The sequence below is a fragment of the Tauraco erythrolophus genome, chromosome 11 (genome assembly GCF_009769465.1).
Source record: "Tauraco erythrolophus isolate bTauEry1 chromosome 11, bTauEry1.pri, whole genome shotgun sequence".
Classification (NCBI taxonomy): domain Eukaryota; kingdom Metazoa; phylum Chordata; class Aves; order Musophagiformes; family Musophagidae; genus Tauraco; species Tauraco erythrolophus.
In genome coordinates, this window is record NC_141475.1 from 1,627,494 (window position 1) to 1,641,148 (window position 13,655).

The following is a 13,655-nucleotide window of genomic DNA, read 5'->3' on the forward strand; positions in this document are numbered from 1 at the left end:
CAGGCTCCAGAAATCAACCACCCATCTCAGCAACACGGAGTACATCAATACACACAGGACTAAAGTATTTTCCAGACTTCCCTCTTAATGGCAGTCACACGTAATAAATTATTTCAAAGCAATCCTGACCCAGGCTAGGAGCTGCCTCCGCTGGCATCACCCCCGATGGCCTTCCACTGGGGATTTCAAACTTCTAGAAGCATATTCTTCTGCTGGTCTGCAATCATCACAAATATTGCAGAAGGTTTATCTGACCACACACATCTCTGAAGAAACAGCTATCACACGCTGTTTGAACTTTGCACGTGAAGTGAGGTAATAGATGGAAAAGGGCAGAGGAACCCCGAATGCAGTTTGTTCTCATAAACCTCAAAATAAGACTGACATGAGCCACGGTATTCCATAAATCGGACGGACAAGCATCCAAGGCTCCAAAACGAAAACGGATTGCTCAACCCCGACTCGTCACCACCTGCAGCGGCTCGCCAGCGCTCTCCCAACGCCCTGCCAGCCTCACCTCTGCTCCCCCAAAGCGGGCTCGAGGGATGCTCCCCTGCAACACTAAAAAGTCCAGCACTTCCAACTAAGTGGAACAGATCAAAGTGTTTTCAGGCCACCAGCAGCAATCCAATTGCACGGTGTCCGTGGAGATCAGGAGCCTGCTTTCCATCCAGCGGTGTAATCTTTAAGTCCCTTTCAAGTGGTAAAAATGAAGCATTAACACGCAGGTTTTTGCACCTCTGCAAAGACAGGTGTGTGGACTGCAGCAACGCAACGCTTCTCTTTGCAGAGAACATGCAAAAAGCTACCATTCTTCAGAGACCAAGCACTTAGAAGCTAGAAATCAAAGATTTAAGAACATGCATACAACAGAACCAGATTCTGAACTGTAGGTCATGTACAACATCGACACTTGCTTCAAGATGTTGGGATGCTCAAACATCTGCTTTTCAGTGGACGTCTCATTCATCCTCCTGCAGCTCCACAGAGGCTCTTTGCTGTATTTCCTCTGTCCTAACAAGGCACCATGTACAAGCACCTGTAAGTCACCCATCCCACATGGGAATTTATCTTGGGTGCTGCTAAGAGGCATTTCAAGACTCAAGAAATAAGTACTTCAGCCTTTCAATAATTTGAACACCCAGCTCATCCCAGCACTCTGATTTTTCAGCTCCCTTTTCTAACAGGGACAACTAACCAAGCGACAGACAAAACAAGAGGATTTCCAGTCACTACAAACGCAGCACAAGTGCCATAAAGCACTTTTGACATCAGCTCCTGGTGCCAACTCTCCAGGACAGTGACATTAAGAAAGCTGGTCCACAGTATAAAATTAAGACACCACTTAATCAACTGCCGCAATAAGCAGATGTTTAGTCTCCATCTCAAATTCACAAAACTGTTTGGTCTATAATTTACCAGGGCTCTGCTCAGCCCTGGGCAAGGCCACACCTGCAGTACTGGGCTCCCCAGAACAAGAGAGATGGAGCTACTGGAGAGAGTCCAGCAAAGATGATTAAAGAGACTGGAGCATCTCTCCTGTGGGGTGAGGCTGAGCGAGCTGGGGCTGTTCAGCCTGGAGGAGAGAAGGTTCAGGGGGATCTCATCAACTTGTACATGGCCACCATGGAAACATGGTGCTTGTACATGGCCTACAGGATGGAGCCTGCCTCTTCTCACTGGTGCGCAGTGACAGGACCAGAAGCAACGGGCACAAACTGAAGCAGGGGAGGGTCTATCTGAACATCAGGAAAAACTCACAGTGCGAGGGTGACTGAGCACTGGCACAGGTTGCCCACAGAGGTGATGGAGTCTCCATCCTTGGAGATGTTCAAAAACTTCTGGACAACTGGCTCTGGGTGGCCCTGCTTGAGCAGAGGGTTGGACCAGAGGACGTCCTGAGGTCCCTGCCAACCGCTCTGTGAGTCAGCTGCACAATTTGGAAAAAATAAACAAACAACTCACCCTCTGCTATAACAGATTTTGCATCTCACAACTAGACAACTCATTTCAGTAAGCTGCACGCTGGCTTCAAATGAAATCCAGAACACGTAAGAAGTCACATAAGTGATAATTAATATAACTCTGTAATTAAGCAAGTGCCAATATAAAACCAACAGAAGACAGCATTCAATACGACCACTCAGAAGAAACTAGGCCAAAGAACACTAAGTTTGCAAACTCAATGCAAACACTGCAGAACTTCTGACTTTAACATTCTCCTGCAATTTTAATTTAGCAAACACACACACCCCCCCGTCACACGTACACATTATGATAGCCCTTAGTTACATGATAACGTGGTCTTTTCTCCCCCATGGGACACAAGTCTCCTTTAGTGTTCAGGCTAGACCTGTCTCTAAAAAGAACCAGACCCATGTGAGGAGGAGAGTGGCGTATCGATGAGACCAATTCCACAGCTGAAAGGTATGCAGTCTACAAAAAAAAACCTTGCAAGAACAGAAAGGATTATTGTCCTCGCTGTCTAAGCATCTTCTTGCTGCTGTGAACAATTAGATGCTATCAGATGAATGCTGCAAAAGAACTGCCTGCAATGCAAGGAAAACTGCTTAAGCCAAGTTTTCACAGGCAGCTATTGATAGTGGTCCTCATGCTCCGAGGGTGTAAGCCGGGGTCTCCTGTGAGGCTGAGCGCAGAACTGCTGGGAACTCATGGCTGAAGGTCTAAGAGATATACCATGAATGCATTAAGTGCTAAATAATGCTATGTGCTTTAAACAGATCAGGTCAAATCTTCCATTATTCAAGCTAGCTACCCAACATTAACAGACATTTTTTACCTTGTTCTCTAAACCTCAGCTCATTACCTGCCAAGCAGGGATACGTGTGCCCTTATGTCACAGGATCTGTGACAGGCAGAGCAATGGACCACTTCAACATTAGGCAAACCCCACATTCCGATTTCACAGGAAAAAAACGAATGAAAGTCACTAAATCAAGTACAGACCCTCTGCTGAATAACCTGACACTGATTTAACACCGTGTGCCCTGCATGTTCAGCACCACGGGGCGGTGGCTCAGAAGTGATACGACGAGGTGGTGGTACCACGCCACTCCGTAAGATGAACACCACTTTCTCCAAGTTTATGCGCAGGCCCAAAAAAGATTGTCCATACGAACCAAATCCAAAAAGCTATGGATCACAGTGTTGAGAGAGTTCATAGACACCCCTAAAAAGGGCTGTGGTCCTCTGGATGTCTCCTCCTCCTCCCCGACTCTCCATCACCTTGTACCTCACCCTGATCTCACTCAAGACACCTCTGGCTCCCGCTGCCATCGCTGAATTCTTCTCAACCAAGTCCCCTTGACTAAGTCCTCCCTCTCCTGCTACCCCTATCCCATCTATCACTGAATCCTGCCCAGTGTGAGCAGAATCTGACACATCAAGTATGTGTTTTTCCCCCTTTTTTTCCACAAAGGCTTATAGTTTGGATGGCTGTGAACATTTTTCAAGGGAATAGCAAGAGATATTTCTGACAGAGACACCATCTGCCTGCCATATAGCAAGTCCTGCTTTCAGACCGTGAGAAAGCTAAAGCTTTTCAAAATAAAAACCCATCTCACACAAGAAGACAGGCCAGTTGTCTCTAGTTTTCTTCTCTGTAAAGTTCTGAAGAGTTCAAAATTGTCCCTCCTAAGGCAGACACATGGTCAGAATCCCATTGCCTTACGGTGGAAATCTGGCACAAGCCTACAGGAAAGCAGCAGGCAATTTTCACTACAAACCATAGTATCTGTCCTGCCTCCACACCACAGAAAGACCAGCAGCCACAAATAATCTTAAGCAAGTCACTATTTCATTTACAAGAGCCGCAACCTAATTAAAAACACAGGCCATGGTTCCGTAAGACACCGAACTCTGGTTTTGAGGAGAGCAGCAGCACTGCAGCGCTCCGCTGAACTGGCTGAACTGGCAACACCAGGCACGGGTACGGCCCCGCAGACCTTACACCAGGCCCAGCAGATCCTCCAGCTTTGCACGAAGGACGCAGCGTGTCACCGTCCATGGCTGCTTCAACGGACACACGATCCCACGCTTACATTTGTTCCAAATCAAATTCGTGACCTAAAGATGCACGGGGATGATGTTAAGAAACACGAAAACACCCCACAGGCTGCAGTAACTCCATGTGACGTTTGGGTAATGATGAGCACTCCAGAAAGCCTACGAGTTTTCCGTTCACCCACAGCAAGACAGTAGCAGAGTCAGAGTTGGTTTAGAAAAGAAAAAAAAAAAAAAGGTGAAAGAAAGTAGCTTCTATGTTTATATGAGAAGCTTCACTGAACCCTAACAGTTCCAGCCTCCTATCTGCTGTGAACGACCATTCCAGCATCCCCTGAACCATGGCTTTTCTCAAAGAAGTCATGGAAGCTGAAACACCTCCCTGCACACCCATACGAGCGCTTAAACCATAAACTTGATTGTACAGAAACACAATTCAGATCCTAGAAAACTGAACATTTTACATCAGTTTGGTTTGTTTTCAGGAGCGTGAAGAACTGGAACAAACACGTCTGGCCCTTTGGACTTTCTTCTGCCAGACGAATACGAAAAAGTTGTCGGAGATTTGATTGCCCGTGTCTAGGTCCCTCACTAATCTACATCTTTCCTACAACAGCTAGTACATGTAAAGAAATACCCCTAAAAATGAAGTCTGCTCATGCCAACAACATAAGGTAAAATAAACTTCCAGGATCTACAACAGACTTCTAGTGATCTGAATCCCACTAACTGAAAAATGTGGGAGTTTTTCTCTGGATTAGACTCCAGTTTACCCAAGCCTCTGGGGTCGCAGAAGCGGAACAGATCATTAAATGTCAGATACTTTAAGTGATAAAAACCAGCTACAGACAGCTTGAGTAAGAAGTTACTTTAGCCACGTTAGTAACAGACACCCGTAAGGGAGGTTTAGAGGATGCAATTTAACCTACTAAAAAATAACAACGGCAGATCTTCCCTCCTCAGTTGTTACTTCAGGATGAATAATTTTGCTAGTGGACCGTGGAAGTCTGAGCAAAACCAACTACTACACATTTCAGGCCCTAGACTGGGGATAGCTCAAACCTTACCATTCAGAATTTCCAAGATTAACTACTTGTTTAGAAACTTAGCTAAACAGCACGGCTGACATTTTTATCCTCTCTCTGTAACAGAGCATCTGGCAGCGAGCACACGTAATGTAAAAACAACGGCAACAGAACGCTAATCCCCAGAGCAAGCCATAAGGGAAAAAATGTTTACAGTTGTTATTCACTCCCCAGGTCCCCCGACTTTGGCTAGCTATGTGTTTACAGAGTTGAAATTAACTGGAGATATTTTTATTTTGTCCGTTTGGTGCAAACAAAGTCTTGCACTGCTCGGTTTTCAGCTTACAGAGATACAGGTCACTCCCTGAAAAACAAATCGCCAGGGATATTTGTTTTCAGACTCCAGTCACCAACTCTAAACAAGAGTCCAAGAAAGCCAAAGCCTACAGAAAACAAATCCTTGTTTAAATCAGAGACTCCCCAAGCACAAAACTACTGCAAAAGCCTTCCGCAGCGGGCCAGATGGGTGACTTCACAATCTGTCTCCAAGGGCTTGCACGGCAATTGTCAGCCTGCCTAGAAATTAAGATTCCTTTCACACAGGCAACTGGTTAATGCCAGGTCTCCTCTCTGCCCTCTGAATTTCACTCGCCTCGCTAATTAGGCCTGAACTCACCTCTTCCCTCCCACGGGACACCATCCCCAGTCACTTGAACCTAGGGAACCCCTCCCCATCAGGGTAAAGCCCAGGATTCTGTTCTTCCCCTAAAACCCCAACAACGCATATACACGAGGCAGTGCAGAGATTTCCTCCCGGGTCCTTAGACTCCTCCATTCTCCCCCTGACCCCTTGCTTCCCGCAGTCCTACAGCACCCCACATGGATCCCCAGATTTACCCAGCCCCACCTCGGTCCGCCAGTCTCTCCTGAGCCCCCCAGTCCCTTCATCCCTCCTCACAGACCTCTCCACCCTCCCCCGCACCCCTAAATCAGCCACCCTCACAACAGTCCCACGGACACCCCCAATGCCTCCCGGACCCGCACATCCACCACCCCCTACAGTCCCACTGCCCCCCCCCCAATCCCCTCAAATTGCCACCTCAGCCCCACAGAAACCCCCTCGGCCCCTTTCCAGCACTCAGACCCCCAACACCACCTCAGTCCCACAGACCCCCACCCTACCCCCCGGTCCCACAGGCCCCCGTCTCCCCCCGGCCCCCACCGCCGGGCCCGGCGCGGCCCCGGCCCCCACTCACCGATCAGCCGGCGCACCTCCTCCTCGCTCAGGTAGAGGCTGAGGCTGGGCCCGGGGCCGGCGGGAGGCCAGTCCGGGGGCCCCGCGGCGTGCGGGCCGGAGCTGGGGCCGGCCTGGCCCTCGGCGCCGGCGGGCAGGAGCAGCAGCAGCGGCAGGAGGCGGAGGAGATGGCGGCGCGGGCCCCGCACCCGGCACGGTGGCGGCCCCGCGCCCGCCTCCCCCGGCGCCGAAAGGGGCCGGCCCCGCCGCCACCGGCCCCCGCCCCGGCGCCCCGGCACCATCGCTCCGCGGGGAGGGAGGGAGGGAGGGAGGCAGGGACGGGACGGGGGGGGGCGGGAAGGCAGCGAGGGGCAGCCCCCCCCCTCCCGCCCCGCCGAACCCCCTCACACGCCGCCGCAGCCGCCGCTCCCCGCCCCGCCGCTCATGGCTGCGCGCGCGCGCGCCCGACGCCGCCGCTGGCGCCGCTTCCTCCGCGGCGGCGGCGCACGGCCACGCCCCGCGCACGCGCGCCGCGCGGCCACGCCCCCTCCCATCTCTCCCCCCCCCCCCATCTTAGGAGCCGCCTCAGGGCGGGCTCGGCCGGGGAGAAGGAGGGAGGGAAGGAGGGAGGCCCTGCCCAGCCCAGCCCCTGGTTCCTGCCGGCGCCTCACGCTCCGTGCCCGGCGCCCGCAGGGTCCCAGGGAAGGCGGGAAGGGGGTGACCGCCGCACCCCGTTGCCTCACGCCCGCCTTTAGGTCCTCCTCTGCTGTCAGCTCCTCCATCCCGTCCGCTTCCAGCCCCACAGTCTGTCGCGATCATCTGTCACGACCTGTCCGGGTCACCTGCGGCGTGCCCGGCCCGGTGGTTGAGCGTGTGGGATCTCTTCCACATGGCTGGAAGTATCTTGTCAAAACATCCCTGGGAAAAGATAGCCTGAAGTAACTGACACGGAGCAGAAAGTTACCCGACTGGAAATACTTCTCGAAATACCTTAAGCAAATTGCCCTTTTTGGTAATCTTTTTGAAATTTGCACACGGATGTTATGTTTAATGTTTTAATCTGCTTTCGACTTTTATCTCGCACTTAACGCCCCTTTTGGAGCTGAGAAATGGCAGCGTTTCGTTTCCCTGCAACAAAGGAGGGCCTTTGATCTACAAAGGATGGTGATTTCAATCCCAGCCAAGCCCTTGCTGCCTATAACGATCCTGAAGTAAAATCCAAACTGTAAACACGTCTGCTGTTTTGTTAGAGTACGGAATGCCAGCACGACAGCTGATATTTTTGAATGAATGCAATAATAATCAAGTCAAACGACGAAACGACATTAAATTCCAGCTTGAGACTTTGAATCGCCTATACAAACATTCCTGACCTTTTCCCAAAGTCCTCTTGCGCGCAGAATTTCAGAAGTATTTCTGTTGCAGTTTGGTGCAAAACCCCCCGTTTCGCCACGTCCACCTTTCCTCCGAAACGCAAAACCTCTGATGCGATCGGCTCGGCGAGTGGATCTTGTTTTTCCGAGCTGTCATCTGACCTAACTGCGCCTGGTCCCTCACCGCTCCGGGCTGATGATGGAAGAGCCATCTCCATCACCACCGTCCTACCTGCCTTCGGACCTGGCTGCTTTCCAGCTCCTCTGGATTCCCCAAAGAGCAGTAACAGCTTCAGGCTTAGCAAATTCATCGCTGGTAGCTGCCTGCTTGATAGAGCTTTTCAGCAGATGTGTCACAATATTCATTTATGACTATTAAATCGCTTAATAGCTTTGAAATATACGCTCCCTTTGGACCTGCCAGGAGGAATTTTGTACCTACACGGGACGCCGTGATGGGAGGACACTGCAGGCTAATTGGCCACGGAGGGTTTTGAATCAGTGAGTCTTTGAGCTCGTAGCCATAAGAGCGGAAAGCGTACAGCGAGTTCTGCTCTTCTGATTGCTGCGGTGAAAGAGAAATTGCTCGTGCACCTCCCCACAACAAACACCGCTTGCTTAGCAGCATGAAGTGCGAGAAAATAAAATGGCAAACTGAAAATGGAGCAGCAAATTATACGTATGTCTTGAGTTGGGTGGACGTGGAGCGGTGCTGGTAGCTGAGAGAGAGCCCTTCGCACCGCAGCTTCGCCACAGACCGTTTGCTCAGCCTCTACACCCGGAGTCTGGGCACGTGTGTTTGTTTGCTGCTCAGATACAGGCGAAATTTCAGACACTGGGTATTGCCTAATGCGCCTCACTGACGGATTCAAGGACAGACAGGCAACTCGTGCCTGCCAAGTGATCAAAACCAAAACTGAGGCTCGTCTCTGGCTCAGGATTCCTGAACTGCACGATGATGATCGTCACGAAAGCTTTGGCAAAACTAATGCACTAAACGAGCGCAAATTCGCGCCGAGCTCTGCTCGAGAAAAGCAGAGAATATGAAATCAGCCTGTTTCAGCAGCAATCCTCGTTTCGTCTCTGAAGCTGAAGAACCTGTTTGCAGCGGCGATAACTCACCGTGCTTCAAGTTGTGAGAAGAGAGGGCTGTTGACGTCCTAATAGTGTATCACTCAAAGATAACTGATGCAGCGTTACCTCTTCCAGTTATTTTCTCTGGCAGAGCTGCTCTCACCTGGGCTTCAACAACGTGCCCCAAAAAGGCTTGCCTAAAGCCCAAGCAGCCTTCTGATGGCCTTCTCTGGTGAAGCGAGCAGGCAGCTTGCATGCTGAGATGCTGCCAAAGCCACCCGAGCCTCAGCACGGATTTATCACTTGGAGAGATCCCTGCTTCACTCGCAGTCTTTTTGGAGCAATGAGGGGACAGCAAGAAACTGTGGCTGCTCTCTGGAGGTAGGATGAGCCCAGCGAGGCTGGAGAAGGTGGTGTAGGCACCAGGCAGGAGACAAACAGCTCTTTTTTTCCGTGGGTTTGTCGAAGACTTGGCAGAAGAGACAGGAAAACGCCGGCACTCCTCAGCTATAAAGCAGCCTGTAGTGGTGACTGGACCCGTAGGAAGCCCCATGCGGTTGCTGGGCCCCCGTTTCCCCATAGGCCATTTTCCGGGCTGCCATTCTTCATTAGGAGCAAGGGGGCAATATCCATGTGGCCATCCTGTCCACCGATAACGTTGCTTTAACCTTAACCTCGGTCACCTCTGCCTTGGACGCAGGGGTGTAACATTCAGCGGAAACGTAATATTCAGCAGAGGGGCCCATGCTAGATTATTTCCCTGCATTTTTTTTTAGTGAGTGTGTAACTTGCCTCCTGGAAGTCACTGGCTGCTTTTAACAAAAGGTCACCAAAACCACACAAACCAAATGCAAATAAATACATTCTTAGTATACATCTGCCAGCCTGCACTGGACACTTTGAGAATCATGGAATCATCTGGTTGCAAGAGACCCTCAAGATCATTGAGTCCAACCATTCCCCCTGCACTGTCAGGGTCCCTAAACCATGTTCCTCAACACCAAATCCACACAGTTTTTAAACACCTCCAGGGATGGGGACTCCACCACATCCCTGGGCAGCCTGTTCCAATACTTCACAACCCTCTCTGGAAAGAAATTTTTCCTGAGATCCAACCTAAATTTCCCCTGGCATAACTTGAGGCCATTCCCTCTCGTCCTGTCATTCCTAATGTGGGAGAAGAGACCGACCCCCATCTCCCTACAACTCCCTTTCAGGTAATTGTAGAGAGTGATAAGGTCCCCCCTGAGCCTCCTCTTTTCCAGACTGACCAGTCCCAGCTCCCTCAGCCGCTCCTCATAGGACAAGTTCTCTAAACCCTTCACTAGTTTCGTTGCTCTTCTCTGAACCTGCTCCAGCACCTCAACGTCCTTCTTGAAGTGAGGGGCCCAAAACTGGACACAGTGCTCCAGGTGTGGCCTCACCAGTGCTGAGCATGGGGGGACAATCACTTCCCTGCTCCTGCTGGCCACACTGTTCGTGATACATGCCAGGATTCCGTTGGCTTTCTTGGCTGCTTGGGCACACTGCTGGCTCATGTTCACTCGGCTGTTGACCAGCACCCCCAGGTCCTCCTCTGCTGTGCAGCTTCCTAGCCACACTTCCCCAAGCCCGGAACACTGCAGGGGGTTGTTGTGGCCCAAGACTTTAGGGCTTAAGTCATTGCTGGTGCGTCTGTTCCGTTCTGCCCATGAAGTTGATTGCTTGCTGAGCCCCGAGGTTGTAATTAAAATGCAGCCTGCTACACTTAGGAGAATAATCAGGGGTATTAGAAGACACATGAAGGTTTCGTGGACGTCAAGAAACGTATCATCTGAAAAAGGTGAAAAATGCAACTCACAGGCCAGCTCAAACGCGAAAGATCTTCTGTTGATTTTTTTTGGCTGCACGGACTATTTTTGGCAGGCTCGAGTTCACGGTCTTTCAAAACCATTCTGGGTAAGATTATACTGCAAGAGGATCCACAAAGTCTCTCGGCGGAAAGCTGCTAGCAATAGCTGTGAATTCACAGCGCTCGTATGGAACAGTTTTGCTTGGCCAGGCAGCGGGACGCAGCGTTGCTCGTGCTCCGAGCGTGATTGTATCAGCCTTTACCACCACGGTGTCCCGAGAGGCGAGGGAAGAGCTGGTATTCATTTCTGGATGTAAAACAAAGCTGCAAAAGCAAATAGCTGGCAATTAATAGCCCCGATGAGAATTTGATCTGTGAGGACCTCATGGAAGACATACGATGTAGGGATATTTACGTGGGTGCTGGAAGACGGGTGACAGGGCTTTGGTAACGACCGCTCCATGTCCGGACTCGCTTACACACACTGCTTGTGATAAAGAGTGGCTTTTCCCACCTCCCCTTCCCGACTGTAAGTGACTGTGTACCATACCCTATAGAGGAGAGCTGGCCCCTTCACGTAGACACAGGAATGAAGTCGTTCTGCCTCCTTCAATCACTCTTCCAGCATTATTTTTTTGCCTTCAAACAGCTTCTCTTCACGAGTCCCAGGTGACCTCAGCTCTTGGATGGTTTCCAGCGACGCTGCACGTTGGTTACGTGGCCCAGGAGCCTTCATCTCGTGGCTTGCACAAAGACCTCTTCCAGCTGGGCTTCTCCGCAGCAGTGCTGCGGAGCTTTGGCTTTGCTCACGGACAGGCGTCGGAAATGGGCAAAAAAGGGATTTTAGGAGACCTAGGAAAAGATGTCACAGCTGAGCCTGCGTAAGCACTCGACTTTCTAAGCTGTTTGGTCTTTCTTTTCTCAGGCAACTTCTAAAAGGGTCTGTAATGGCACCGAGAACCCCTTTCCATGGGCAACGACATGCACGTACACTTCTAAGTAGGGATAAACCCCATTCATTTGCTGTGCTTCACCGTTTCCTGAGGGATATCCCACTTCTATCTTTCACAGAGCAAGGTGTCCCAGGGCTTCCAGTTCTCCTCTCTCATCTGGGTGGAACAGACTGGGGACTTACTGCTTTTTTTTCTCCCGTATCTTTAAATTTGCTGTCTCTTTTCGCACGGCCCAAGGAGGAGAACTGAGAATGAGGGAATGGGCTACGTATTGAATTGTATAAATAGACAGATGGCTTCACTCAGATGAGATGGACTCTCCCAGGGTAGGGAAGAGCTGAAATTTCAAAGTCGAAGATGTACAGAACCACCCCCCAAACTCTCTGTACCCCATCTCACGAGCCATAAACAGGAGGCAGTAGCCAGGAAGGCTGGTGTCCCTGTTTCTGGAACAGCAGAGGCCCTGCACTGAAGCAGAGATAAAAAACCTCAGACTTCCAGCCTTCTCCCTTTGCAATGGACGTCTACTTTTTCTTTTATTTATTTCTAATTGTGCACACAAGGTCCATAAAGCTGCCCTTGAGAAGGACGGATCAGTCACCGCGGAGTCGGACTGCAATATATAACGAGAGGAGAAGTCACTCCCACAGCAGCAGAGGGAAATGCCATGTACAAGTTCCTGGAAATGTAACATTTAATGGTAAAAACATCCTGGCAACATTAAGCTAACTGAGAGCATCCAGCGAGCAGAGGCTGGAGGAAAGCAGAGCATCAGAAAACAGTGTCAGCGTGTGGTTGTTAAGGCACGTGCACGCTGTGATATTGCTAAACACGAAATAAATTGTGTTCAGGGGCCGGTCATCTCGCCTCTTCCCTCCTCAGGACACCCGAGGGATGCTGGCTGGGGGTGTGTGTCATCCAAAGCGTTTTCCTTGCCAGGATTTTGGGCCGTTTTAAGGCATGGGTTGCACAGTGAGGCTTGTAACGCTGCTGCGTTTTATTCTGCGCTCAGACCATCGGAGCTTCATGCTCAGGTGAGAGCTGGGATCTGGACAGGCCAGAAAATGGCAGATAAAACCATTTTGATGACAAAATTGAGGGGTAATTCCTGTAATTAGGATCTTTCATTATCACTCTGCTGTTGTTGCTCTAATGCTATTCCCAACGGCACTGAGGCAGGCCAAGAGCTGGATTCAGCTGCCTGAACGCACCTACTGCTTGAGAAACCCTGAGGGATCCCCCAAGCTCCAGCTGCTGCTCCAGAAAGTCCTCTGTCATGTTGGCCAGTCCCATTCCTGCTCCCCTGCTCTTACATGGGCAGAGGTCCAGAGCCAAAGGACAACGACACGGACTGTGACAGTAGACACAGGATCTAGAGCATGGATGACGTGCGCTGAGCGGCCTGAGTAATTGCCACAGCGTGGACATAGCTGCTGCATTTTGGGAAGATGTCTGCTGGAAGGAGCAGAGAAAGCTACCTCTCATCGGATCTTGGGAGCTGGCAATGGATACTGCCAGCCCCAGCTTGGTGGGGTCACTTCTCATCTTATGGAATACCCTGTCTCACCTTGGGCCAAAGGGTTTGTCTTCAGTATGGCTTTGTCTGGATGTGTGGCTAGCACAAGCTGGATGAGACTGAAAAAGTTTGGGGTTTTCTAGCTCATTAAAGGGCTGTTGGTGTTAAATCCAACCCCTGACCACCCCGGACCTCTGGTGTTAAAACCACCTTGGCACAAACATCCTGAGAATCACTCGGTGGCAGAGACCCCGGACCAGCTCGACGGTGGTGCAGCCCAGAGAACTGCCTGTGGGGCAGCCTGGTGCTCCTGGGTTTCTGGCTCCTTTTCGGTCTTTTGTTGGCTTTTCAGTGCAAATGAACCTTCAGAAAACACATTCAGGGGCTTATGTCTCTGCTGAAACAACAGACCTTCCGCTGTAGTTCAGCACATGACTCCAAATGCAGCACCCATCCTCAGAGAGCTCATTCCTTGCTGTGCCTCTCCCTTTTCCCTCGGGAATTCAACTGAACAAGAGTTATAAATTTATGTGGTCATGTTTTACAGATCACTTATGCAAGTTTTTCCTTGTGCTCTGGCAGATTGAGCTGTTTTATGGCTTACCAGGGTTTTTCAGATCCCACAC

At 50.7% G+C, this 13,655-nt stretch overlaps 1 protein-coding gene across 1 annotated transcript in view; it reads right to left on the minus strand.

Annotated features, from left to right (window-relative positions):
* The window catches only part of RYK (receptor like tyrosine kinase), a 63,825-nt gene extending 57,241 nt beyond the window's left edge, over positions 1 to 6,584 (minus strand). Inside the window, exon 1 of the mRNA XM_086618169.1 lies at positions 6,305 to 6,584. Within this exon, the coding sequence (XP_086474295.1) occupies positions 6,305 to 6,584 (280 nt within the window). The remainder of the gene's footprint in view (positions 1 to 6,304) is intronic.
* Between the last annotated feature and the right edge of the window lie 7,071 nt (positions 6,585 to 13,655).